The sequence below is a fragment of the Gadus chalcogrammus genome, chromosome 7 (assembly GCF_026213295.1).
Source record: "Gadus chalcogrammus isolate NIFS_2021 chromosome 7, NIFS_Gcha_1.0, whole genome shotgun sequence".
NCBI lineage: Eukaryota > Metazoa > Chordata > Actinopteri > Gadiformes > Gadidae > Gadus > Gadus chalcogrammus.
In genome coordinates this window covers 16,913,096-16,940,171 of record NC_079418.1, presented here as the reverse complement: position 1 = coordinate 16,940,171, position 27,076 = coordinate 16,913,096, and the positions used below count along the sequence as shown (strand labels likewise).

The following is a 27,076-nucleotide window of genomic DNA, read 5'->3' as shown; positions in this document are numbered from 1 at the left end:
CGAGCTCATCTCTTGATTGTAATTACTGCTAGGCCATGCATAGAAACAGAAAAAACTGTAAAGATTGCCACGGAAAAGTAGCGTGGAATATGGGCGTACAGAAGGGTCGTTTTATTCTCTAACTCAGGCTGGTTTTGTTTTGCGATGTTCAAGCACATGCTCATGCCAGATGCATGCACGTTGAACACACCTCGTTAGACTACTGAGATTACCCACCAATCAATTAACACAAGGCTGTGATGGAAACCTCAGAATACACAGAGATTCAGGGCCACACTCGTCTGCCAAGCCACGGTCGGTTCTGCCTGGGCTTGATCAGGACGTGGAAGTGGATGTGTTTGAAGCCAGGGAGTTGATAAGGAGAGGGTCAGGCCCTGAGTCGATGGCTACTTCCCTCACAAGCGCGGGTCCTTACCTTGAGTCGCTCCGACACGCTGTCCGTGAAGCTGATGGTGAACTCCTCCACCTTTGGGGGCTTCAACCTCTTCTTCTCTGTCTGGAACTCCGTGCGAGTCTTCACCACCACCTGGAGGAGACAGAACGACGTTGAGGGACAGGACGGTAAGACTGGTTTAAATGGAGGCTAAAGTTTGACATTCTAACAAAGGTCGAGACTATTCTAAATCCTGTTCCAAATGGTAGTGGGACAACGGGGAGACACCAGCTACAGAAGGACAGACAATAATAATCATAGTAACTGTGAAGCTGCGTAATTATCTTCAATTTCGGCTTTAATATTGAAGTTAATACAATCTGGAACAGAACGGTATCAAAGACTCTAAATAAGAATGGATTCAGCTCAGTAAATAAGAAAATAAAAGACACTAATCCTCCTAACTCCCAAAAAGAGAAGAACAGGTTTTATGCATGAGTCTACTGATTAACTCAGACAAGGGATCACAATTGCCGGGACACCCACGCCCACACGCACACACAAACACGCAACCTGAATTTCCATCTATTGCTCAGCGGGTGTTTAAATCAGTTCAAAAGCACACCCTGCTACCCTTCCCCTTGCAACTCTTTGAAATATGGCCCTGCATTGGGAATCAAGAATTATCACGCTGTCTTTAACGCAGCCACCAGCGCCACACTTCATCCTACCAGCACCTCAGTCCCCAAGTCAGTGAGCAAGGCAGTGGCATGTAAACACAGAATCCAAACTCCTGGATTTCATGATGTCTGGGTCCTATTCTTCATGTCAATCGATGGCCGCCAGCAGCCCATCTGGGGACGTGTCGACACGGTCAGAAGGAAGAGCTGAACAAGAATCACAGTCGACAGGTCGACACCTCGACATAGACAGCCTTAACAATTAACCTGGGGTCTTAACAACCCGCTCAGGTTATTTAATCAAAGGACTACAGACTACCAATTTCGGAAAAAAATAAAAGTACAATATAAAAGCACACAGCTACAAGTAGACACATATAGGAAGCTGTAATCAACAGCACTGCAGTGATGTGCTCGGTAACACTTTTCCTGATTGGACCCTTGAGGCGCAGTCTCACCAGCTCAGAGGGGCTGCTGCTGCTGGCTAGCTCTGCCACCAGTTAGCGGAGTAAATAAGCTCTCCGTTCAGCCTCCACTGCCCTCTCTTCAAGCTCATTTAGCAATTATATGCTCAGAGCCTGGAGGGTTGGAAACCGAAAATTAAGAAAAATGGAAGCTTTCGGTCATTACCTTTGGCTTTAGCACGGGCTGTCTAGTTTAATTGGCCCATAAAGCCACTATTAATCTGCATTATCTCCTAGAACAGTCATTAGTTTCCATGTATGTCCATGAAGAGCTAAGTATAAGGGCGGCCCTTTGGTCAGTTAGCATCTTATCAGCAATGCTCAGGCAATGGTACAGATGACAGCATTTGGTCTTATATTTCTGTTTGATGAGGAATCTATTTGCTGATACAATTGAATGCATGCATTTGTACCAAAGAGCAAGAGTCAGAATAGACTATTAATATCAATAGTTGGATATGCCTACTTCTGTTAGGGACGGCACGGTACGAGATGACCATTGATTTCCTGTTATGATTTGATTTGGAAGCTAAATCTAAAATGCCGACCACAACAGAAGAAGAGCATTATTAACCAAACCACAGCGGCTAGGTGTATGTTGAAGCAGAGAGAGACAGACGGATCTGATGAAGACAGATAGGCCAGTAGTTTAACATTACAAATGATTTTCAATAACAATAGATAAATTAATAATTAATAAATCATGAAATTTATTCCTAAATATTTTTTTTTTTCTTTCTCCGTTTTCCCTCCTTCTCCCCTCACTCCCCGGTCCTCATCATTGAACATCTGTCAGACAGGACTTTCTTTCTCAAGTGACCCGATCCAGTCTGATCCGGTCCATCCAATCAAGCCATCGCGACCCAGTGGAGCCCTTGTTTCAGCTAGGCCCTGCTGCGCAGCAGAAATCTAATACCTTCCCCAGTGTCAAAAGGCCAGCGTGTGTGTGTCTATGTGTGTGTGTGTGTGTGTGTGTGTGTGTGTGTGTGTGTGTGTGTGTGTGTGTGTGTGTGTGTGTGTGTGTGTGTGTGTGTGTGTATTTGTGGTTGGGTTTGGATAGACTGTATGTGTACTTTTGTTTGATGTGTTTTATCTGTGTATGTATGTATGTATGTATGTATGTATGTATGTATGTATGTATGTATGTATGTATGTATGTATGTATGTATGTATGTATGTATGTATGTATGTATGTATGTATGTATGTATGTATGTATGTATGTATGTATGTATGTATGCATGCATGCATGCATGCATGCATGCATGCATGCATGTATGTATGTATGTATGTATGTATGTATGTATGTATGTATGTATGTATGTATGTATGTATGTATGTATGTATGTACGTACGTATGTATTTTATGTGTATGAGTTGTTGTGTATGTATGTGTGTTTGTTTATATAGGGATCAGAGTCCCGACAGGATATGAACTTCCTCTTCCCAATACTTGGCTCCATGGAGGCACATGTCTCATAGCTCACAGGCCACAGAGCTCCAGGATGCTAGGCTACAGATGGTTGAATCAAACCTATGATGCACAATGAGAACTGGACATGCCAATAAAACTATTCCTTATACTGAAACACCAACAAATGTCTCCTTTCTAGGGCTACCCAATTGGTTGCAACTGAATCAAAAATCCCGATATGACCCCTTCCATTGTCACAATTCATATATAAACCCGAAAAATATGTAAATCGATAAAATCACAAAAACATAAAAAAAAGTGTGTACCTCTTAAATTAAAACTACATAAAAACCATTACAACCGCTTGATTATTATAGTTTGTTTATTACTTATTTTGTATGATTACACGGGTCTTTTCAACGTTCCGTTCACTTGCATGGGCACTTCACAACTTCCGGCGGTCAATTATTTTTGGATAATTCATTGGCAACGGATGAATAATGACCGCTGTCAAGGTAAACAAAAGGACTTTTTGCCTTTGGTATCACTCCGCATGTAGTCCGGTAACTTGTCAATGTAATAAGCGGGATATGTATCAACCCAAGCGCTGTCGGTTGCTAAGCGACGACGTCAACGTCTTGGGCGGACTATTTCTCTGCTGATCAACACTATGAATGCTGGTAACAATCAAAAATACATTGTAAATAAATTGTTTCGTTTTGGCAAGTAGCCGTGTAATAAGCGGGATAATGTATAGAACTTTGCCGGTCATTATCGTAAAATAAGCCCCTTCATGGCGAAGCAAGACACCTCCGCTGCGCGTCGGTGTCCTGTTCGCCCTGTCGGGGCTTATGTTCTCGATAATGACCGGCGTTCTATACATTATCTCTTACATAATCACAAAAAAAAGATCAGGCAAAATATTCGTAATACGCTAAATTACGCAGCATGCAGTCTTGCTGGGACCAGGGGACCACGGACCATAGAGCACAGGAAGTCTCCCCGTTCACAGTGCACCCTGAACCCTAGTACAGCCCTGAAGAGTCTAACACTGGACTAACATAACAGCCCTGTAGAGTCTTACACTGGACTAACATAACAGCCCTGTAGAGTTTAACACAGGACTAACATAACAGCCCTGTAGAGTCTAACACAGGACTAACATAACAGCCCTGTAGAGTCTAACACTGGACTAACATAACAGCCCTAACCTGTAAGTCTAACACAGGACTAACATAACAGCCCTGTAGAGTCTAACACTGGACTAACATAACAGCCCTGTAGAGTCTAACACAGGACTAACATAACAGCCCTAACCTGTAGAGTCTAACACAGGACTAACATAACAGCCCTGTAGAGTCTAACACAGGACTAACATAACAGCCCTGTAGGGTCTAACACAGGACTAACATAACAGCCCTGTAGAGTCTAGGACTAATATAACAGCCCTGTAGAGTCTAACATAGGACTAACATACAGTGGCCTCTCCCGACGGAAGAATTTCTTAGTTAACTCTGAGACGTCAGTTCAGCCTGATAGTCGACTTATCGCTGCACTTTCAATGTCCTTATTTTATTTTATTTCTTGGGCCTCAGAAAACAAGTTCCAGGGCTGAGATAGGGCTATAAATAGAAACACTGTTAACATTGTGCGCCTGATGACAACATCCAGAGAGGGGTTCTGAATGTGTCGGAACAAATCAAGACATACCAAAGGGCTCTACTGGAAAACAGGGTCCAGATCTCAGCCTCTTTGGTAGGCAATCATAAGGTTTACAGAAAGAGTCTGATAGTTGAACCCAATGTACACATATGGAAAGTAAGTTTCAGCTGTATTGTACCGGCCGATTGTCTTTGTGGGTTTCACTTACACCAGAGCGAAACTGGACACGCTGAATTTTACCTCCTCTTGCTGTTGCAGTGATACACTTTTAACTGCAATTTACAAACTAGTTTCAAACTGGCATCTGTACTGATAAGGGTGTCTGTGTACTGAAAAGTTAGGGCTCTTCCTCACCTTGAGTTCACCAAGTCTGTTCTCCATTAAACTCTTCCTCACCTAGAGTTCACTAAGTCTGTTCTCCATTAAACTCTTCATCACCTAGAGTTCAGTAAGTCTGATCTTCATTTGGCTCTTCCTCACCTAGAGTTCACTTAGTCTGTTCTCCATTAAGCTCTTCCTCACCTAAAGTTCAGTAAGTCTGTTCTTCATTAGGCTCTTCCTCACCTAGAGTTCACTAAGTCTGTTCTCCATTAAGCTCTTCCTCACCTAAAGTTCAGTAAGTCTGTTCTTCATTAGACTCTTCCTCACCTAAAGTTCAGTAAGTCTGTTCTTCATTAGGCTCTTCCTCACCTAGAGTTGATTAAGTCTGTTCTCCATTAAGCTCTTCCTCACCTAGAGTTCAGTAAGTCTGTTCTTCATTAGGCTCTTCCTCACCTAGAGTTGACTAAGTCTGTTCTCCATTAAGCTCTTCTTCACCTAGAGTTCAATAGACCAGACCCAGTGATGGGTGTAGATGATACTTCATATCGACTGTATTGGAATGAGAGAGTCCACCTCCTGGTGCACTGTGTCTGACACTCACATGCATCCAGTTGATGTTCATGTAGGCTGTAGCTGTACCTGAATATAATCATTTAATTCCACTTGTAAATTCCACCCATATTCAAAAGGTTTCGGTTGGCTTCCTGTAGTCGGGTCAGATCACGATAACTTCGTAAGGCAACCGAACCTGAGTTCACTCAGAAGCCGAACCGGGACCTGTTTCCATCAGACCAGGTTTGGTCTGTTTGGTCCAGAGTTTGAATGAGCGTTCACACCCTACATCAGGGCTAATCAACCTCCTTAACAAGTGGGCCGAAAAGGAAAACCACTGGGTGTTCATGGGCCAAACAGAGTAAAACTACGTGAATGATTCGCTACAAATAAATCATACTTAAAGTAGTGTTAACTTAATATAAATATAGTACTACTACATGGAATAAACTTTTAATCATATCATTACAAAAGTTTTTGTTCTAACATATTTTGGACACGTATTTAGAATTAAACAATGTTGTTTGAATCCTCACAAAACAGAACTACTGTACATATGAGACATTTTGAGCCAGTGAGTCAGTGAGAAAGATTGCACTGCCTTGTTTGCCTAGTTTGGCTCATCCTGAGACACTCATGCAGCTTCTCATAGGTCATGGAGCAAAGTGCCCTTGTTCTGATGGCATTCACACGAGAAAAGATAGACTCACACGTATCGGTTGGGCCAAACATTGTCAGAATAAGTGATGCCAGTTCCTGATTGTGGGGTACTGATACTGGCTAGTATCACCGGCTACACACAGAAACCTGATTTGCATGCAACTATGTTTCTCCTTTATTTATTTATTTTTTTGCATGTAACCTCTTGCGGGCCAGAAAAAAATTAAGAGGGGCCGCATTTGGCCCACGGGCCGCTAGTTGAATAGGCCTGCCTTACATTGACCAGTAGTCTATGAAGTCCTGAGTGAGAGAGAGCAGTCGTCTATGTAGTACTATGAGAGAGAACATTAGTCTATGTTATCCTCTGAGTGAGAGAGAGCATTGGTCTATGCATAGAGGAAGCTACTTATATCCACTGACAATTTGCAAGTCAATGTCGGTTGATAAAAATTTGGAAATAATTGTAATGTTAGGTTACGGTTAAAATGGTAGTCAGCCACCGGCTGGTAAATGCGGGCTGAATAGAACCCTGGTGCGAGGCTACAACCCTTTTGTTGAGCGGACCCAAACCACTTGTGAGGTGTTTTCATTTTAAACTGCTTGTTCCTATCAGGCCAGATTTCCTCCCTGCTGGATACCAAATCAAAGCCTCCCAGCATAAAGAGCCGCTTGGTCGGTCCTGAAAAACAAAATCAAAGACTATTTGATTGTACTTGGAATACAAAGTACTTGTATTGCGGTCCCAACTCCGAGAGCATCTAAGCCCTTACAGCAAAGACCCTCCAGTTATCCTAACAATCTGCTGCTGAGAGACATGACACAGAGAACTGGGTCTTCTCCTCATCACACAGGCAGCTCGAATATGAAACGATTACGTCAAGCGCCTACAACAGCCTCTTGTGCCATCCTGTCCTTTAAGCGGCAGAAAGATTCGTTAGAAGTCGAAGAAAACAAACCAATTTGGCCTCCCCCTGGTCTCTCTGGAATGCAACAACTCGTTGGTGTTTCATCAGCGGAGAACAGCCAATCTCAGCCAATCTCTCTCTGATGCCCTCTTAGTTTCTCCGTCTCCATTAGTCCTACACTCACAGCCTCTCTCACACACACTGTGCAGGGAGACTGAAGCATGTTGGTATGTGTGTTAGGAGATATATTGCTGGCCTTTTCCCTCTCTCTCTCTCTCTCTCTCTCAAATTCAGATTCAAATTCAAAAAGCTTTATTGGCATGACTATTGTGGTAAACCAAACAGTGTTGCCAAAGCATTACAGTGTTGTGCATTACATAAAATATTATGTATAATAGCAAAAGAGAACGTCAGAACAACATGTACATATAACAACCTATAACAATATAACATAACATACAGATGTACATATGTATGTCTATCTCTCTCTCTCTCTCGCTCCCTCTCCCTCTCCCTCGCCCTCTCTCTCTCTAAAAGAAACATGAATACGGACTGCCTGCTGTAGCTCAATAAAAGGTGTGTGGGCAGATAATGTGTGTTAGCTTGTGCATGCAGTGTGGTATTAGCAATCAGTTATTACCTCCAGTTTGATGGATTTGGACATCTTCACTCTCGTGCATTCTGCTATTAACTGGTGGGCACTGTCTCAGATCACACACACACACACACACACACACACACACACACACACACACACACACACACACACACACACACACACACACACACACACACACACACACACACACACACACACACAACACTGCTCTGCTTAGAATGGATAGAAATGCAAGGTCTGCGTGTTTGTGTGTGTGTGTGTGTGGGAGTGCGTGTGAATGTGTTTGTGTGTTTGTGCGTATTCGTGTGTGTTTGTTTGTGTGGGCTAGTATGTATGAATGTGCCTGAGTGCGCCTGTGTGTGTGTGTGTGTGTGTGTGTGTGTGTGTGTGTGTGTGTGTGTGTGTGTGTGTGTGTGTGTGTGTGTGTGTGTGTGTGTGTGTGTGTGTGTGTGTGTGTGTGTGACAGACAGATCCCCTCTCAGTAAGCAGGTATGTGAGAGGGAGAGTTTGCCTGCTCGCCTACTAGCAGAATCCACAACGAGGCGGCCAGAACTCAGCGTCTGAACAGCACTACCCTCTCCTCTCCCACTTCTCCATCCATGTGGAAAAATCTACTTTCATCCATCTTGTCTGATTCTAATAAAATCTTTCACTCTGGCACCAAATGTATGTTTGTTTTTTTATCATATATAGGACTTTACATATATGATTTTTATATATTATACATGCAATACTGTTTTTGATATTTCATTTAAAATATATATTTTTTCGTCCTTGAGGATATAATGTGTGGTCTTTAGTTGTATTTTCATGGATTATGTGTTGCCTGGTGGTTTCAATGGTGGGATGTTGTGTATAACTTAAATAAGAAAATGTAGCCAATACGAAATGTAGCAAATACCAAAGCTCAATTTGAATGTGAATGAAAGCATGTGGTGTTCAGGAGTCATATGGACTGTCCTTCACCACATGGTCACAGTGAACTTAAACTGTGCACCCTTGTGCAAGGCATCAGCCTCTCTGTCCTCAGCTGGCTCTGCTCTTTATAGTTGACCCTTTGCTCTGTTCCTCTTTGAAAGAAAATGAAAAGATGATTTCCCTGAGGTGAGGAGGAAACTATTACATAAATATAGAGGGCAGGTCCTAACTGAAGGGAACGGAGGGCTGCTCTTCCTGATATCTGAATCCAAGGAGCCCTCGCTAAGCCTTAACCGCTTGGAAACAGACAAATGAAGCCCATTGTTGTCAAACTGTTATCAAAATGTCATATTGGGAACACTATAGATCTATTACATCTACTGGAAATGGGGAAACAAATGGAGAAAAACAATCTCCTTGCGTTATTGAATCATTTCCTTTGTTGAGACACATCTGGGTCTTGTCCTTTGATTCCAGCCGACACTCCAGCGCTCGGCCCGGAGTCAGTTGAACTGTGTGGCCATGGTAACTAGATTAAGTGCTGCTAGTACCGCAGCGTCTATGGGATGCCTGGGTGATAAATGAGTGTCTGTCCAGCTCCAAATCTGTCTCCTAATCTCGGCAGCACACAGTGGAGAAAACCCAAGATGAATGACTGAGCTAATAGACGAGGGAAAAGATCAGGGTGGGGGGTGACGACGCGTCTCCTTATAGAAGGGTCCCGAAAGTTAAGCTAACGGCAGGAAGGAGGGCATGCGTGCACGCGCGGCGTGGCGCGGCGCCCACCACCATGCACAGGCACAACAACTAGGGCAGTCGCTCACCTTGTCAGGTGCTTGGCACTGGAGGCTGCCCACGTCCAGCGGAGTGATGAGGGGCACGTTCTGGAAACCATCCTCCACGCTCACCGGCTTGGCCCCTTTGTCTTGAAGATTACTTCCTAGTTTCACCATGTTTCTCCGAATAATCCCTCGGTTTCCTAGAGGAATGTGAGGAGGTGCGAGCAGAGGGGTTCAGAGAGAGAGGGCATACCGTCATGGGCTCTTAATCACCAACACACGTGACAAAACAAGCGCGCACACACGAACACACACACACACACACACACACACACACACACACACACACACACACACACACACACACACACACACACACACACACACACACACAGACATGCGCTCAATGGGACCCAACATTGGCTGTTGAACTTGTGCCCTACAAGTCCTAAATCAAAGACTTGATTGAACTGTAAGGTTTCCACACCATTGTCATTGTGACCGTGATTAAATTATGGCTAACTGTTACAATACAAAAGTCTTACATGTCCAATAAAAAACATAGCTCCTTAGGAGATAAGCAACAGTGAATTAAGAAATAGCTCTCATACATATTGAACCCCGTTTGCGTTTAATACTCTCCCAGACGATGCACGAGTAACGGAATTATCAATCCACGCAAAATCATCACATTAATTCCTCATCATATCCCTACCCGTTGTAAAGGCCTACCTATGGAGTGGGTGGTGGGGTCTCCTGCGGCAGTATGTAGTGTGAAGATAACGGATCAAACGCGACTCAGGGAGCAGGAGAGGAGGAGCTGCTGCGTGGTAATGCTGATGCTGCGGGAGCCAGACTGCACTGGCTGGCTGGTGGCTCCTCGCATCGGACCGCCTCACAGCGTACCGCCCAGCCCCTGATATCAACACCAGCCCTCCACCACCCACACCACGCCACTAGGCGGATAAGTCGGGGGTCTCCGTTCCGCCTGAAATGAACTCCGGAGACGTCTGGATCACGGTGAACAGTGGTTTCATTGAGTGATGTTGCCACCTAGCGTTGTTTGTGCTACATCAACGGAGTTTGGATAAGTTGTGGTTCGGTGTTTCGCCGCCAGGGGGCGTCAGTTATAATGCAGTCTTGAGTGGTACCCGAATACACTGCACTATTTATTCATCACACGGCCTTAATTAGGAGGTTCATGTTTCAAGATAAGCCTAGCCTAGGTTCAGAAAACATAGATTTTGACCGTTTGAATGAAGCCTAATAGGATTTGATATTACATGGTCACCTATTGAAAATATGGCCACATGTCAGTCAGTTATTAGCCTTTCAAATAACAAAAATAGATCTGCACTCATTTATATACATATGGGTTGATGAATCCTTCTTACAGTCTACTGATGTGAGTAAATGAATACGCCAGGCACATAACTTCATCACAGTTAAGTTTTATTTCATTCAACATTTCACATTACAAATATTGAAAAATTATGCATACTGTTATAAATAGTTGGCTGCAAACAATTAAATAACATTAGATTTTTCTTTTTTTTGTTGTTGTTTCACTAGCACTTGTACAGACCAACTCCTAGAAATATGGACATAATATTTTGTATTACATAAATTAATTAGAAAGGAAAATACAAAAATAGGAACTTATAAAGTGAAATGACAATAAAAATTAAGGTGATATCTTAAGTAAAAAATGCTATTAATAAATACAACAACCTTCCCATACACAGTTAAAAACTATTGAAATTTTTACCATTAAGTAACATCATTAACAGACAAATATTTAAATATTTATTTTCCTTCAGAAAATGTGAACCATATATTGTGGAGCACAATATAGCAATTAGTAGAAACTAGACACTTTAACATATTAAAAGCTTCACCTCAAAAATATAACAAAAATCTGATCCAAATTATAAAAATCAATTATACATTCCAATTAAAAATATACCAATAAACAGCTAAATACATTGTTGACCTATTAATTACAATGCAATCAATCACAGTAGCTTGAAATAAACAAAATAAGCAAATGAGCACAAAAACCTTAATGTTTTAAAAATAACTTCAATTATTTATATTAGTACAAATAGTTTGATTTATTTTTCTTTTTACAAACACCAGCATGAAAAGGATTACAATAACAGTAGAAAATGACTGTGAAAAACATATTAACATCTTCTTCAATTAATGTCTGCAATTAAAAATGGCATTAAAGAATTACATTGCAAAGAGTCTTTATCTGGAAAAAGGTTCAAAAGAAGTATTGCACATAACAACTTGAAGTTTACTTGCAACATTTACCACATTCAAGTCTTCAAACTCCCCTTCCTCTAGATAGGTCTATAAGATCAACTCCACAAAACAGCGGGGGTTACTCCAGTCTTCTCCACAGTGTCCTATAAATATGCTCAAAGTGTTGCACTGCCAAATCTCCCTGTAGCGGATTATTAGTATTTTTTTGTCTCTCATACTTTGTTTTACCATTAATTAGTTAATTCTTTCTCTGTGCATCTTGCAGAGGTCTGCGATGGGAGAAGCGGGGGCCCGAGGACGCCGTGGGGGGCGGGGGGGGGGGGGGGGGGGGGGTTTGCGGGAAGTGAGGCGAGAGTTGCATTAGGGTTGTCCTTAACGTAATAACTGAGAAACATTTGGTGCACACCACACCACAACAATTAATTTTCAATAGCTAATTCATGTACTTGTCATTTTTCTCTTTTTTTTGTCATGCATGCTACAGATTACAATAGGAGCTAGTTGGCAAGTTCAAGAATATATATAATATATATGTTTATATTATTTTTTTTTTCAAATATTAAAATATCTAAACACCAAACATCCATTCGTGTGATACGAGATTCAGCGTCGAGCGCGAACCGAATTTTGCATTCTCCTTATAGTAAGTCATATTCCAAGAAAGGAGAGGAAACCAAGACCAAGGTACTATTTTTCCAACTAGGGCAGCCATTTTAGAGACATCACATCAATTCAAATTAGAAATTATTTCTTGCCATGCTGTCGTCCCCCAGATTGCCTGGAAACAGCTAGTGTATGAAAGCTCAAGACCAGGAGAGCCACAATTTGGTGTCCTCTCTTCAGGGTCAAAGGCGCGTCCACACGAGTGCGCACTAAGCTGTCAAAGATTCCTCAGCACTGAAATGTATAAAAAGCATAATTGAAAATAATATTTATTGAAATCACTCAACTTTCTTTTAAATGAACATTTTCCATATACGCAGATCTCTCAGTAACAAAAGTACAAAAGCTACCTTTCACAATGTGAAAAATTGAGGTATTGCAAAAAGGAGTTTCCCCATTTGTGAAAAATGTGCCTAAAATGACTGCTGGAAAAAGAAAAAAAAAATATTTAGAAAAGTAGTGCATAATAAATGTTTATATGTGCATGACAAAATAATTTAGCTAGAAAACACTGTACCAAAAAATCAGCAGGCCATGTATAAAATAATCTTTTTTTTTCTCAAATCGCATTTAACAGCAAATTCTTCACAAAGTGTTTGAACTTCTAAAATGCTCACCTTCCAGGGTGCAGAACTGGTGCGACAGCACAATGTCACGCTGGCCCACGTACACGTTTCTCACTAGTGTGTAGAGTAATCAAGTTTCTATTTCTGGACAAACTCCCTGACATAGCTAAGCTCGCAGATTTGGAAACCACTGAGTGACTTAAACAATAGAACAACAACCTTCAAACAAATGGGGGTTAGCTACTTTTTTTTTTGATTCGTAGTTTTTCTTCTGTGCGTGTGTTTTTTAAAGTTCGACAAACAATATTTTATGATACGGAAAATTAACAAATGGCTGCGTCTGAAAGTCAAGAGGCTGCAGAGAGGCCTGCGAGCTGACGGGCCGCACTCTGTAAGCTAGCGTGTTTACCGCTCGGTACTCAAGGCCAATCTTTGGTTAGCTGGAGTCCGTCCGATCCCAAGAAGCAAGCGAAAATAATGGAAAAACAACTTGAAAGATATATATATTAAAAAAAAAGATAAACCCAAGAAAGAAAAATAAGAGAAAGTGTAGAGAAAAAGAGTAGGAAATGCGCTACAGTATGATCTACTACTACGCCTCATCTCTTTGGTTACCTGAAGCCACTAGGTACAACCTGTCATCACCTGCAGGGGGGTTTCCCAACTGCAGGGGGGGGGGGGGGTCAAACGCATGCAGTAGTAGTTAGTAGTAGTAGAACACATTGCAGAGGACTATCTTCATTTATGCTTCGTAACACTGGATGCTGAGTAGGTCGATGGGATGACTGCTTAGGGGTGGGGGGGGAGGGGGGGGGGGTCGGAGTGTTCACTCAAAGGGGCAGACCCCCTCTCATGACTCAATCATATGGGCCTGGTTTGCTTTTGAAGAGGTTGAATGCAAAAATACAGTATTGGGTGAACAGGTGGTGGCAATTGCACAAATATGTTGTATGGGGAGGGGGGAGGGGTGAAATAAAATAGGCATGCCTTTATCAGCTGGGAGCCCTGTTGTGAAACTGCATCGCTACCCTTAATATTAAACTTATATCCCCTCCCACCAAGACAGACAGGGGGAGAACCATCCGTCTTGACCACAACTACACGCCCTGCATCTCTGCTAGCAGCTGGCTGAGCAGCCATCTTAGCAGCTAGCTTATCAGCTAGCTTAGGAACGGGGGGGGGGGGGGGGGGGATGGGGTCTATCATTCTCTAGACCACGGATGGTCTATCATTCTGTAGACCATCCGTCAAGCCTTCTCCAGCTCGCTGTAGTTTGTTTTCTGTTCGGTACATTCCTATAATACACTGTACACTGCACAATGCTCCGTTCTGTCCCTAGCATAACCCTGGGTTGACTTACAAAAATAAGGAAGTGACAAAGCAGTGTGTACAAAAACTGTGCCAATGACATCGCGCTCCGCCCTGCTCGCGTCGTTTCCCTTTGATTGTGGTCCCAAGGGAAGGAGAACATCAGCGGGCTTTTGTTTGTTTCCTTGTCTGCTCTCATTTCTAATTGTAGTCGGCACATATAGCAGCTGAGTTTGAGGTATTAGTTTTTGCATGTCAAAATGGAGATCGAAACCCAAATTTGTATAGCTGTGGTTTTTATCTTTTTACTACGCTTTCAAGTAACATCAAACTGTGTTGCGTCGTGTCGGTGGAAACAGTTTGATCTGGGAGGAATGAAGGATCCGTCTAGTTTGCCCTTCCTAATTCTCGAATGGCGTCTTCGAGATTCTGCTTTGGTTAACTACTACGGGTCTAATATGATGTGTTTGCACTTTGTTGACAGGAAATAAGTGCACTCTTCTTTAGCAACACCTTTTTAATTCACATTTGCTCTGGAGCCTTCAGTATTAAAAAAAATGAATCAAAAAAATAAATAGTTATTTGGAAATCAATCCAATCTAAATTAGACCGCTGTTGGGAGTTAATTAAAAAATGAATTTGATTTTGTTGTCAATCATACCCCCAAAAAATGTTATGTACTCTGGCTCTTATCTCAAATTACCTTTTAGAAAGACATGGCCAATCAATTGCCAATTAAAAGAGCAGGTATCTTATATATATATAAAAAAATAAAATCAAATGGATAAATTAAATTATATTACATCTTTTTTTTTCTCCTTGCTGAACATATTTGGATATATTCCAGTTTTTGACGGCGTTTTGCTCTACGCTAAAAAATATAGATATATTTATATATATTTACTTAAAATAAACCCAAAGAACAAAACAAACTCAAAACTAAACGTAAGCCTCTGTGACACTAGAGCTAAAAAGGAACCAGCAACAGAAAAGTGCATTTATTTGTACAATGATTAGCGACTCCTACGCTACCTCCCCTTCTCCTCTCCTGTTGCCTCTCCCTCTGTCTCCGCGTCGGCGGCAGTGGCGCCCCCTGCTGGTCAGTTCCAGCGGAAGGAGATGTGGCGCGGGCGGTCGCCTCCCTCCTTCACCAGGGGCTTGTGGAACTCGCGGCCGGCCCGGGAGTGGATGGCCGCCCAGCAGTACTCGCAGTAGTACTGCAGGCAGGTGACGTTGGCGCAGAAGAAGGGGGCGAACTTGCCGCCGCAGCGCGTCCCCTGGCACTCGTCGCACAGCTGGTCGTCGAGCACGTATGGCTTCACTTCCACCTGCGAGGGGACACACACACACACACACACACACGATGAGTTGTGGCTCCGTGGACGCATGAGGAGCGGGTCAGTCAGTGTGCTGAACATGAACCTTCACATGACAACACATGAGCGTACAAGATGCGTTTGTGCGTGTGCCTGTGTGCGTGTGTCTAAGTATGCGTGTGCTTGCGTGTGTGTGTACTTGTGTGTGCGTGCAAGTGTGTGGTGTGTGCGCGCGCATGTGTACGTGCGTGAGTACGTATGTGCTCGTGTGTGCGTACGCATGCGTGTGTGTACATGTATGTGTGCGTGTAACCCCACCCAACCCTTCAGTTTGGGCTTCGGTCTCCACCCACCCGTTTGTCTATCTCTCCGTGCTGCAGCTGGACGAAGCGGGCGCTGATAGCAGCGATGTAGCTCTGCTGGTTAGAGAAGGCCACACGGCCCGCTCCCTTGGGGTACTTCAGCTCCGGGTCTGTGTCGATGCCCGCGTAGCAGACGCCCCCGTACAGGCGGTCCATGATCATGGCCAGCTCCACTGTAGCGCGGGACACAGCATGGAGGCAACGTTATGGGTGATACCACGACCAGAAGACCGTCACTAAATCAACCATGGAGACAATAACCCAGCTAGAGGAAACAAGGACACACACACGCTCTCCAGTGACCTTGCACTGCTACAACAACAGTCTTGAACACATAAACAATGACTGTTGACCAGAAGACACTTAAGAGGTCATGAGAACACAATGAAAGCCATGTAATCCATTTGTCACCATTAGAGACTTTAAGAAGGAAAAAGCCGAAGCTGTTGTGGCACACAGAAGGCTGTTCTCTGACATGCATGGCTCTGGATAGTGAATATCGGCCCCACACAGGAGACCCAGTAGGGGTGTTGAACACAGGCCCCGGTACGGGGGCCTCTAGAGGTACAGATAAGGAGGGTGTGTGGATGCAGGGGTTGATAGCATCAGATACCATCAAGTGGAGTCGCGGAGGCTGGTGCTTCTCCGTAACTGACAGTTCTTAGACAGACCCCCTTGCTGCTTCGTGGATGACTCTGAAGCCCTTCGTTGGAAGCCATTAGGTCTTCAAACAACGGGTGGAAACTTAAGTGGCCAAGTGGCGACAAGAGCTTGTGTGAATACAAGAGAACATAATAACCAAAGTAGTAAAACGGAGTGTGATTGAGTTGTTTACTAAACGTGCGTCCAAAGATTTTTAAATGATATTTGTTTTAGTATTTTAACAAAATTCTGCCACACAGACTACTTCTTTGACCTGATGTTTTTTATAGGTCTATTAGGTTTTATTAGGTATTATAGGTTTATTGGTCAGCATGTGTCACTCCCACCCATGGATAATGGATTCAATACTTTTCTCATCATGAAAGGAACACCAGCGATTGTCCCACCAATGGGAATTCGATCGAACATATGTGCATATCAACCAACACAGCACAACTTGACAGCCCTATCTATCGATCCATCTATAGCTATATCCATACAATAATGTTAAAGTTATGGAAAAACATATTTATGAAAAATAAATGGTAATGTATTAATGTTTATAGGAGGATTAAGCAGGAAATGAGAGTATCCTATATCAAGTACATGATATTTATAGTCCAGCGCTTTGGGGTCCAATGTCTCAGAAGAATGGGTCAATCAACTGAGGCTTAGCACAGGCTACTTCGTCATCAACCAGCTCCTGGACCTCATTTCCCTCATCATCTACCCTCCCATATACCCAGAGGAAGTGCTAATCAGTCTAACATTATTTCTGAGCTTTCGCTCATAATAGAGAGAAATGTAAACATAAGTAGGAAACGTAAACCCCTGTACATAATGTATCCCACATATGCCTAAATCGTTTTGCCGGTATTCCAAGACCCAAGGAAATTGTAGACATGGTCTAAGTCTCAAGGTAGGAGTCGATGAATGTGATTTTGAATCAGCCAGGATTCTTTTTCAACTCATCCCCTCTGTGAAAATGGTAAGTTTTTTATGCCATCTGTTCGGTGCCCAACAGCCCAACAAGCGTTACCTAACCCTAACCCTATCTTTGTTTTGTGAGTGCATACGTCTAGACAGTGTTCACTAAGTAACAAAAACACATCCATTCTGTGTTTCCAGCCACTGCACTCGGGGACAGACTGGGACTTGGAGGCTGGAGCTGGTGGCTGTTTGTCTAAGCAGAGGGATGACTCTGAATTCAGAGTGCAAAGCCACAGTTAAATAGGTTGTGAGGGTACGTTGAGGAGGGGGTGGATTTTAACTGATTGGCACTTTGACTTGTGAATCAAAATGAAGAGCTCAGTAGCTGGTTGATGAATGTACCTAGAACCATGTCGGTCTCCAAGTCCATGAGTGCAGTGGGGTGTAAATAAAGCATGAGAACGTGTGGATATGTTTGCTTCCGGGTCCTATAGGGAAAGTTGACATCACACCGTGTTGTCCGCGCCATGTTTAGAGCTGGCTGCCTCCATTGGTTATTTGGATCACACAAGATGGCGCGGGTGTGATGCAGCCTCCCATTCCCTGAAGGACTAAACCACCAGCTTTGGAGCTGCGTAACACTTTTTGGAATAGAATGGGTCTAAAAAAAATACCGTCTGAGGAGGAGAGTATTCAGAGAGCAGAATCAAACGGGGGCTGACCTGCGCGGAGCGGGCGTGGGACACCGCCCACAAAGATGGTCTTGCGGGGGTCCAAGGGCTGGGAGCCGTCCATCACAAAGTCGCTGTCGTTCAGGTTCCAGGGGCGGATCTGGACCTGTTGAGGAGCCACACCATCGGGGCTCAGATCAGCTTCAGGGACAGCGGCTCAGTAACCACAGACATGGACCGTGAGGGAAAGCATGCTCCGATTCTCTTAATCTATTAGACCTACGGCATGTTTGGAGAAGCACCACTTGTCACTCATTTCCAACATTCAAAAATGAAATTAACCCTGACATTAATTCAATTCATTTCAAATCACTTTATTCGTCCCCGAGGGGCAATTTAAAGGGGGCACATGACAGTAGCTTAAAAACACAAGACACACATAAGCAACCACACACTATATAATCAACAACACACGCATCACACTCACACCCATTATAAAGTGCATTACAGCATGTTATGCTGCATGTTAAGTTAGTGGTCAGCATTAAGCAGCTGGACAGCCCAGGGGATGACGGTTGCCTTAATGGTCGGTATCATTCCTCTCCCCACCTGCCCGAAGGCGGCAATGATGCATTCCATCAGTTTTATTTAGGCTTGTATTAATTGCAATAATGTTGTTCCTTTAGGAGTAATCCTTGATCATCCTGATCTGAAGGAGTAGATCGCCAGGTTGGTGCCATGATGGATGATCAGGGGACCATTCAGTGTAACCCCTGCACCCTCTGCGGGCTGCTGACGCCCTCCCCTGATGAACCACATGGGTATGAAGGCTGCACTCCTCCTAGTCGTCCTATCGGACTAGTGTAATGAGCACAGCACTAATGGCACCTATAAGTCTTCAAATATTGCTACCCCAAGCAATTCACTGAGGTCATATAAAAGGCAACACTGTAAATAGGCCAGTATTCGGTTTTCACCCGTCGGGCTAAATATACATGCAGATAGGCCTGGTGTGTGTGTTGCATGCATGATTACGTGTGCGTGTGTGTGTATGCGTGTGTGTGTTTATTGTGAGTGTGGGCGTGCATGTGTATCTAGGTTTAGGATCTGTGTGCACACTGACCGGCTTATCTTTGATGGTGGGGCTGGACACACACAGATAGAGCTTCCCGTCCTCCTCGATGCAGGCCTCGATCAGGGCCTGGACGGAGCTCTCGTCCTGGAACAGCAGGAAGGCATAACCTACGCACACACACACACACACACACACACACACACACACACACACACACACACACACACACACACACACACACACACACACACACACACACACACACACACACACACACACACACACACACACACACACACACACACACACACAACGCTTTACTCACAGAGCATATACTGTCCCGTGACAAAGCATTACAGCGCCATCTCACTCATGACGACATAATGCGGCTTAAAGGTCACGTCCTCTATGTTGTTGTCCTAACCAGCCCTACCGCCAACGGCTGAAGTCCTGCCAGGACCTTGTGACTCACTGGTGAGCAGCCCTGCCTGCAATCTTTCCTATTCTGCGACCCCAGAGCAGAAGAGCAATAGTGTCTAAACTACAATCAAAAGACCAGTAGAGCACTAGTGTCTAAACTACAATCAAAAGACCAGTAGAGCACTAGTGTCTAAACTACAATCAAAAGACCAGTAGAGCAATAATGTCTAAACTACAATCAAAAGACCAGTAGAGCACTAGTGTCTAAACTACAATCAAAAGACCAGTAGAGCAATAGTGTCTAAACTACAATCAAAAGACCAGTAGAGCACTAGTGTCTAAACTACAATCAAAAGACAAGTAGAGCACTAGTGTCTAAACTACAATCAAAAGACCAGTAGAGCAATAGTGACTAAACTACAATCAAAAGACCAGTAGAGCAATAGTGTCTAAACTACAATCAAAAGACCAGTAGAGCAATAGTGACTAAATTACAATCAAAAGACCAGTAGAGCAATAGTGACTAAACTACAATCAAAAGACCAGTAGAGCACTAGTGAGTCAACTACAATCAAAAGACCAGTAGAGCACTAGTGTCTAAACTACAATCAAAAGACCAGTAGTGCACTAGCGAATAAACTCCAATGATGCACAACTTTTATTTTTAGATGAAGCATTCCATTAAGTAACGATATTGCACACACTGCTTTAAAGAAAAGTAAATACATAATTAATCAAGTGATCATTGCCTGTGATGAGTGATCGTTCTTCGTATCGATGCAACAGATAAAGGAAGAGGAAGAACAGGTCTCACCTTTGGGAGGGAAATAGGACTTGCTCTCTGCTTTGTGAGGCCAGTCCACAAACAGGTGACCGAAGCGGCGGAAACTGGCAGTGATCTCATCTGTAGAAGCAAACGGCACAACCCCCAAGACATTAGAGACTTTCTTTGGAATCAAACTTCCTCTTTGTAATTGATCGATTAAAAAGGAAAGCAAAAAATTTAGTAGTAGTGATATAACATTTTACAATTCAATTAAAAATGGATGTTATGTGAAAACGGATGGATGGTACGTGAAAAACTACTCTAAAACACTGAGACGAAGCGGCAAATAAAGGGTTAGAACCAAATTTGGAGGGGGGCCACCGAATGAAAAGTGAGTAGAACAAGTTATTCTTTAGCCCCGCCGGGACAGCAACTACACATCCTCCAAGACTGAGAGATCACTGGGGTACTGTGATTACGGCGCAACCGAACAATGCATACATGAACCGTGACTAGAGGACTGAACAGGTTGTATTTTTTACTTGAACCATCCCTAGCGCTTACTATATCGGGCCGCCTGACGAATCAAATCCGAGCCAATGCAGTGAGCAGCTGATCTATTTAAAGACAACATCCTCGCTGTAGAGCCCCTACACTTGCATTGAGTGTGTTTTACCCTCTTCCTTTTGTTCTCCAACAGTGTGTCATCTACACCAAGGTAAACCTCTTCCTAGCCCTGTGTTGGCAGCGGCTGATTCTGCTGTGTAACTCTGCTTTGTCTGCACCACAAAAGCCTGTGATCTTGCAGAGAATTAGAGCTGACAGCTCACGGATGCCTTTAAGTGCATGAGAAATAAAATCACTGCGGAAAATATCTATGACATTGAGGATTTCGGATATATTGCAGTGGTACGAGAACGCTTTAGGACTGCTGATTTCACAGTGACTAATGATAAAATCCTATTGAAAGCAGCCTCGAAAAAACCTTCTCTTGGCGTCCGCAAGCTCTGTTGGTGAGGGAGCAGAACTTCCCAATAGCTTACGTGATGAATAGCTGTCAAGTCTGGTGAGGAGGCTTTTTAAACATGCTCATTAGAGTATGGACTTTTCTGAATAGATTTGAAGCTAAATGTGCATGGACCATGTTTGCTCCACACCGTCCAAGAGGGGATTATCCACAGAAAGAAAAAAAGTCAATTCAGCTAAACGGTAAATCACTAGGGGGGGGGGGGGGGGGGGGGGGGGGGTCAGCGCTGTCAGAGGACGGCCTTGTTTGGAGAGCCATCCCTGCTAAGATGGGGGCCCGTTTCACCAGGAGTCACGCGGACACCAGCAGGGAGGGGCCAGGGGGCTGGGTGTACCTTCGTCTATGTCCGGGGGCAGGCCTCCCACGAAGACCTTGCGAGAGTAGCGTTCCACGCGCTCGCCGTTCTGGTGAGGGAAGCAGTGAGGGGACCCCAGGCCGGCCAGGCCTTGGTCGCCACGCTCGTCGTCAGGGAAACCGTCTTCCATGGGGAACAGGGAGGAGTGGCCTGTGGGCGAGAAGCGGCTTTAGTTTGCTGAGGGAAAAGGAATAACCGTCACGTCAAAATGGAGGCCTTTTCACTGTCGCTGCTGCAGTTAGATTGAGGGGAAAATAAAACACTTGGTCCAATTATTTGGGGAATGAAACAGCGATAGTTCCCCCTTTATCTGATTAAAATGTCATAATTGGATTTAACACCCCACTGCTGTCGTGGCTGAGGACATTCTTGTACAGAAGGAGTTGTTCTATATAACCTTATTAATATAAACTTATCTTGTAAGTCCTTTTGAGTCCTCCTTTAAAAATCTGGTTATTATAAATATTTGTTGTGGAAATACTACTATTTAGTGTAGAGTTGGATCTCTCCATTCAGAGTCTGACGTGTATTAAGATTGTGTCATCAAAAGTTCTCATGGTCATCTTCCAACAGAGAAGAGCTCAAGAAATTGCAATCTGCTGCAACATTTGGTGGAAAAGTTTCATGTTTTTTGGTGGACGTTGTTTGGTCAAACACATGTAATACAGCCAAAAACTTGAAAGAAATTAAAGATTCATAACAGGACATCCACCTCTTTCAACTCAAATCCTTTCATAATAATCAAAGGACTCAAATCAAATGCAAGAGAAGTATTACAGCATGCAGACATGATGTAAAAGGTGTATGTGAAAGCTGCATCCCTGAAATGTGAAATGCATGTGCTTTCTTTGCTTTCATTAGCTGGCCTAATCATCCAGTCACGTCATGAAGACATGCACATGCACGCGTGCAGGTCTGCTGAACATATTCATGCAAATCCTTACTGTACACTGTAGAGAAATCTGGGACTATCTAGGTAAAACACGGCTTTACATTTATGGAACTCACCTAGAACCATATGTTTTACGCTATGTTTGGTCTATAGGTTTCTATATGTGGGGGCGTTGAGTGACGTCTGTCCCCGTTTGTGCGACGTCTGTCCCCGTTGTGCGACGTCTGTCCCCGGTGTGTCGTCTGTCCCCGTTGTGTGTCGTCTGTCCCTGGTGTGTCGTCCGTGTGTGTGTTGTCTCTGTGTGTGTGTGTGTGTGTGTAATGCCAGTCTGTCTGTCCATGCTGTACGCTCCCTGGAGGTTAAGCCTTGCCTGGCCTATTCCAACTCCAATCCACCCAGCTCAGAGCTGCCTTATACTGCTTTATGTAAGGGGGTAAGCCCACAGCTTATGCAGTGTGATGTGTGCGAGTGTGTTTGAGCATGCATGTGTGTTTGACCATGAATGTGTGCATGCCTGGCTGTGTGGTGTCACAGTGTGTTTGTGTTCCTGGACCATGTGCAGGGCCATGTGTCAGTGTTCCTGCAGATTTAAATTATGGTCTGTGTTTTCTATCCCTTTGTTGCCTCCGGCTGAACCATCATAGATGCAAGGGAGGCGGTCGACTTTTGGTGTCAGACTTCACAATGTCAGAAAAGAGTGCACAGCGAGGTCAGCACTCCACGACAGAATTTGTTTTCACTAATCGGACAAGAAACAACACTTAATGAGCCTAACGACAGACATCATGCCCACAAGACATTCTGGTCACTGATGAAATGAATGAACTGCATTCATTGTCAAAATAAAACGGAAATTAAAATCACTCCACAAGACAAAACAACGACAGCAATAAGCGAAAGCTAACAACACAGGCAACACAGATGTGCAGCATGGGGAACATGGACTAAGGCAACGTGGGTGCTTGTTGGTTTTTTTTACCTCGTCTCCGGCCATAATTCCTGGCTGCATGTGGAACAAGAAAAAAAGATGGAGAAAAATGAAAGAGGAAGGATTATACATAACGCCGCTTTAATCCAGAGGACTCTCGTGGCCTGCAACACGCAGGGGAGCGGACCCATAATGCCCTTGCCAGTTTAGCACCCAGCCGCAGAGCAGAGGTCAGCCCATGACTCTGCCCTCACTTTAACGTGGTGCAACACGAGTAGTTTTTATAAAGGATGGAGACAGACCTCTCAATGTACACATATGTACTCATACAGAAACATTTACATACCAACATGTTTATATTGGTTGGAGGTCCATGGATAAGGGTGCAAAGTCCCTCCCACAGGAGATCTGTGGTAGTGCTAGATTACCAGAACACCGCAGTACCACGGCTCTTCAGGCTGCGTTTAGGTTTTTACAGTGTTAAGCACGATCACTCTCATGAAAACCTCCCAGAATAGGAACCACACGACGATTCCTCCTTCATTTAAACTTCCCCGAATATGAACCAGAGGAACATTCACCCCATTTAAACCACCCAAAACAGGAATGGGAAGAACATTCACCCTCATCCCTCTAGAACAGGTAGAGAAACCAGGGCGCACAACAGCAGCCCTATTAACCCCATTTGAACGCTGCAGTGAACAGAGATCTCCACGAGGTCCACCCAGCAGGAGATGAATGAATTAATGTGAGAGAGTGCGGGGAGACTGTAGTGGGCAGGAAGTGGTCAGAGCCCACTGCTCCTCCCTCTCCATCCCTCTATCTGCTTCCAGCTCTCTGCAGAACCAGATGGACACAGCAGCTCTTGAGGGGGGGAGGGGAGCCGGGAGAGAGGGAGGGGTCGAGTGAGGGGAGCTGGGAGGGGGATGGAGTGAACGAAGCAACGCAGCCCTCTTTGGCTGATTAAAAGAGAGTAGAGTATGCTATAAAAAAAAACTGACGCGTGAGGACAGAGCAAGATGGTGCAAAGAAGCAGATCTCTAGTGGGATGGAACGGGAAGGTGTCGCAGCAGGAGAGAAAGATAGCACGAGAGAGAGAGAAAACGAGAGAAAGGAGTGAGAGAGAACGAGAGAGGAAACCAGAATGAGCGAGAGATAGACCATGCACGCAATTAGAGAGCATGCACTAAAGATGGATAGGGAGGGTGATGGAAAGAGAAAGCAAGCGTATCTGTGAGGGAGGAAGAGCTGTAGCTGTGTGTGTGTGTGTGTGTGTGTGTGTGTGTGTGTGTGTGTGTGTGTGTGTGTGTGTGTGTGTGTGTGTGTGTGTGTGTGTGTGTGTGTGTGTGTGTGTGTGTGTGTGTGTGTGTGTGTGTGTGTGTGTGTGTGTGTGTGTGTAACCTCGGAATCCGGCCTATCTGCTTGCGCCATCTGTCTCAGGGCTAGATTACAGCGCCTGAACATGTGACAGGGGGGGTGGTCAGAAGCACCGGCTTCCTGGCCAGCTGTAGTGATGTCAAATGTACCCCCACCACTCTCCTCCCTATTTCTGGGGTGCTTCATCTCGTCCCTCTGGCTCAGGACCAGAAGGCAATAAACTACCACTGTGAGTCATGGGAGCTAGAGGGTGTGTCACTGTGACGACCACGAGATGCATTAAGGAGAGAGTGACAGGCAACAGAGAAGGAGAAGGAACAGGCTCAGAGCCTGTGGCTACCGATGGGCCTTTATATTTATCTTGGTGTCCATCTACCTCGTTTCCTATAGGAGCATGAAGTAGAGGAGGGTACCATCTGAACAGGAGCACATTGAAAGCTGATACAGCCTCTTACATAAAGATGGAAAAGTCTTAGAGGATAGAGGTTGCCATACAAACAGATGAGGTTTCAATAGAAACCGAGTAGAGTAGTTCCATAGAAACAGTAGACGAGGTTCCACTAGAAACAGAGGAGGTTCCTTTAAGCCCAGTTCAGACCAAAGATTCACCTTGCAACGGCTTGCAACGAGACGGTTTTAGAACGTCGCAGGGGCGGTGTGAACGGGTCGTTGCAAGCCGTTGCAAGGAGTTGCAAGGCGTCGCAAGGCGTTGCAAGGAGTCGCCAGAGATTGAACATGTCAAATCGCAAGGTCCAGTTTTAGAACGCGGCGATTTAACTATTCCTCTTCAGCCAATCACAGCACAGAACAACTTGTACGTCACGGCCTTACTCCGTCCCGGTACCGTACTGTCCACTCCAGCATAAAAAGATCCGAAGATGGCAGACTTCTGGTCCGAGGAGAGGGAGGAGAACTTAATTCAGTTGCTGGAGGATCAACCGACGTTGGTCGATATCCCCGACTTCCAGCTCTCTACACAGATTGGCGTAGGCACCCTGTTTCTGCCGCTGAAGTAACCAACTGCGGCTCCATATTCTTGGCTTTATAACTCGCCGTCTTCTCCTTTTCATGATTAACTTATCCATCTCCAAGTAATAGTTGAGCCGATGGTGACCAAAGACAGATCAAACTGAAATTCAACTAACGGAAAATGCAATGTATCCAAGTACAACGGGTAATATAAACTAACTGTAAGCTCCAGCTATTTACTCCAATGCAGATGTAGTTGAGAATGACAAAACACAGTAACTCTAGCCTACTCTCAAGCAAAATAAAAATAAAAATAATTGCAAACCTAACTAATCTAACCTACGCAAATGATAATGTTGCGGCTCTCAGCTGTGCCAGAGCGTTCACAGTTGCTATGGAAACCACCTAGCGTCGCAGCGCGTTGCAGCCAGTGTGAACTGCCCAGTTTTAGAACGTCGCAGCCCGTCTCGTTGCAAGGCGTTGCAAGGCGTTGCAAGGCGTTGCGAGTTGCAAGCCGTTGCAAGGTGAATCTTTGGTCTGAACTGGGCTTTACAAACAGTAGAGGAGGTTCCTTTACAAACATTAGAGGAGGTTCCAATACAAACAGAGGCGGTTCCCCTAGAAACAGAGTAGGGGAGGTTCCTATAGAAACAGTAGAGTAGGTTCCTATAGAAATAGTAGAGGAGGTTCTACTAGAAACAGAGGAGGTTCCTAAACATACCATTGAGGGGTAGAGGGCTCTCGGCTCCTGGGTGGGGGAACCCCAAACGACCTACAAAGGGAGACACAAAAAAAGAACGTGAACAAAATGGCACCTGAAGAATACACCTCAATGAGTGTGCAGCCATTTCTGCAGATTCAGCAAACGAATGTTAGTATGATACATTTTGCTTTTATCATCAGCTGTTTGTTGTTTTATTGGCTAGCCCGAACACGCATGCCTTCACATAATGACAGAGATCACGTTTGATTGTATAAAACAGATAAAACTGAGTCACTTAAATTAATTAATCTGACCATCACACTCTGTCTCATCACATTGGATGTTTGAATACGCCTTCCATGTGCCTGGCCCAACAACACTGGCAGACATTCCCCATACTCAAATTAAATATGCACACACTCCCATCCACACGTGAGCAATGCCCACCAAGCCTCTGTGCCCACCAAGGCCGGGCCGGAGGGACTGCAGT

The 27,076-nt window shown here is 44.3% G+C and overlaps 2 protein-coding genes across 2 annotated transcripts in view; both read right to left on the bottom strand.

Annotated features, from left to right (window-relative positions):
• The window catches only part of nsg2 (neuronal vesicle trafficking associated 2), a 35,670-nt gene extending 25,337 nt beyond the window's left edge, over positions 1-10,333 (bottom strand). The window contains exons 1-3 of the mRNA XM_056593656.1: positions 10,078-10,333; positions 9,391-9,545; positions 416-526 (exon numbers count right to left, since the gene is read on the bottom strand). Of these exons, the coding sequence (XP_056449631.1) occupies positions 416-526; positions 9,391-9,519 (240 nt within the window). The 5' untranslated portion in view covers positions 9,520-9,545; positions 10,078-10,333. The remainder of the gene's footprint in view (positions 1-415; positions 527-9,390; positions 9,546-10,077) is intronic.
• Positions 10,334-10,402: 69 nt separating this feature from the next.
• The window catches only part of LOC130385238 (cytoplasmic polyadenylation element-binding protein 4-like), a 32,189-nt gene continuing 15,515 nt past the window's right edge, over positions 10,403-27,076 (bottom strand). Inside the window, 8 exon segments of the mRNA XM_056593655.1 lie at positions 10,403-15,481; positions 15,823-16,004; positions 18,126-18,240; positions 19,198-19,316; positions 20,384-20,473; positions 21,697-21,867; positions 23,589-23,612; positions 26,605-26,655. Of these exon segments, the coding sequence (XP_056449630.1) occupies positions 15,254-15,481; positions 15,823-16,004; positions 18,126-18,240; positions 19,198-19,316; positions 20,384-20,473; positions 21,697-21,867; positions 23,589-23,612; positions 26,605-26,655 (980 nt within the window). The 3' untranslated portion in view covers positions 10,403-15,253.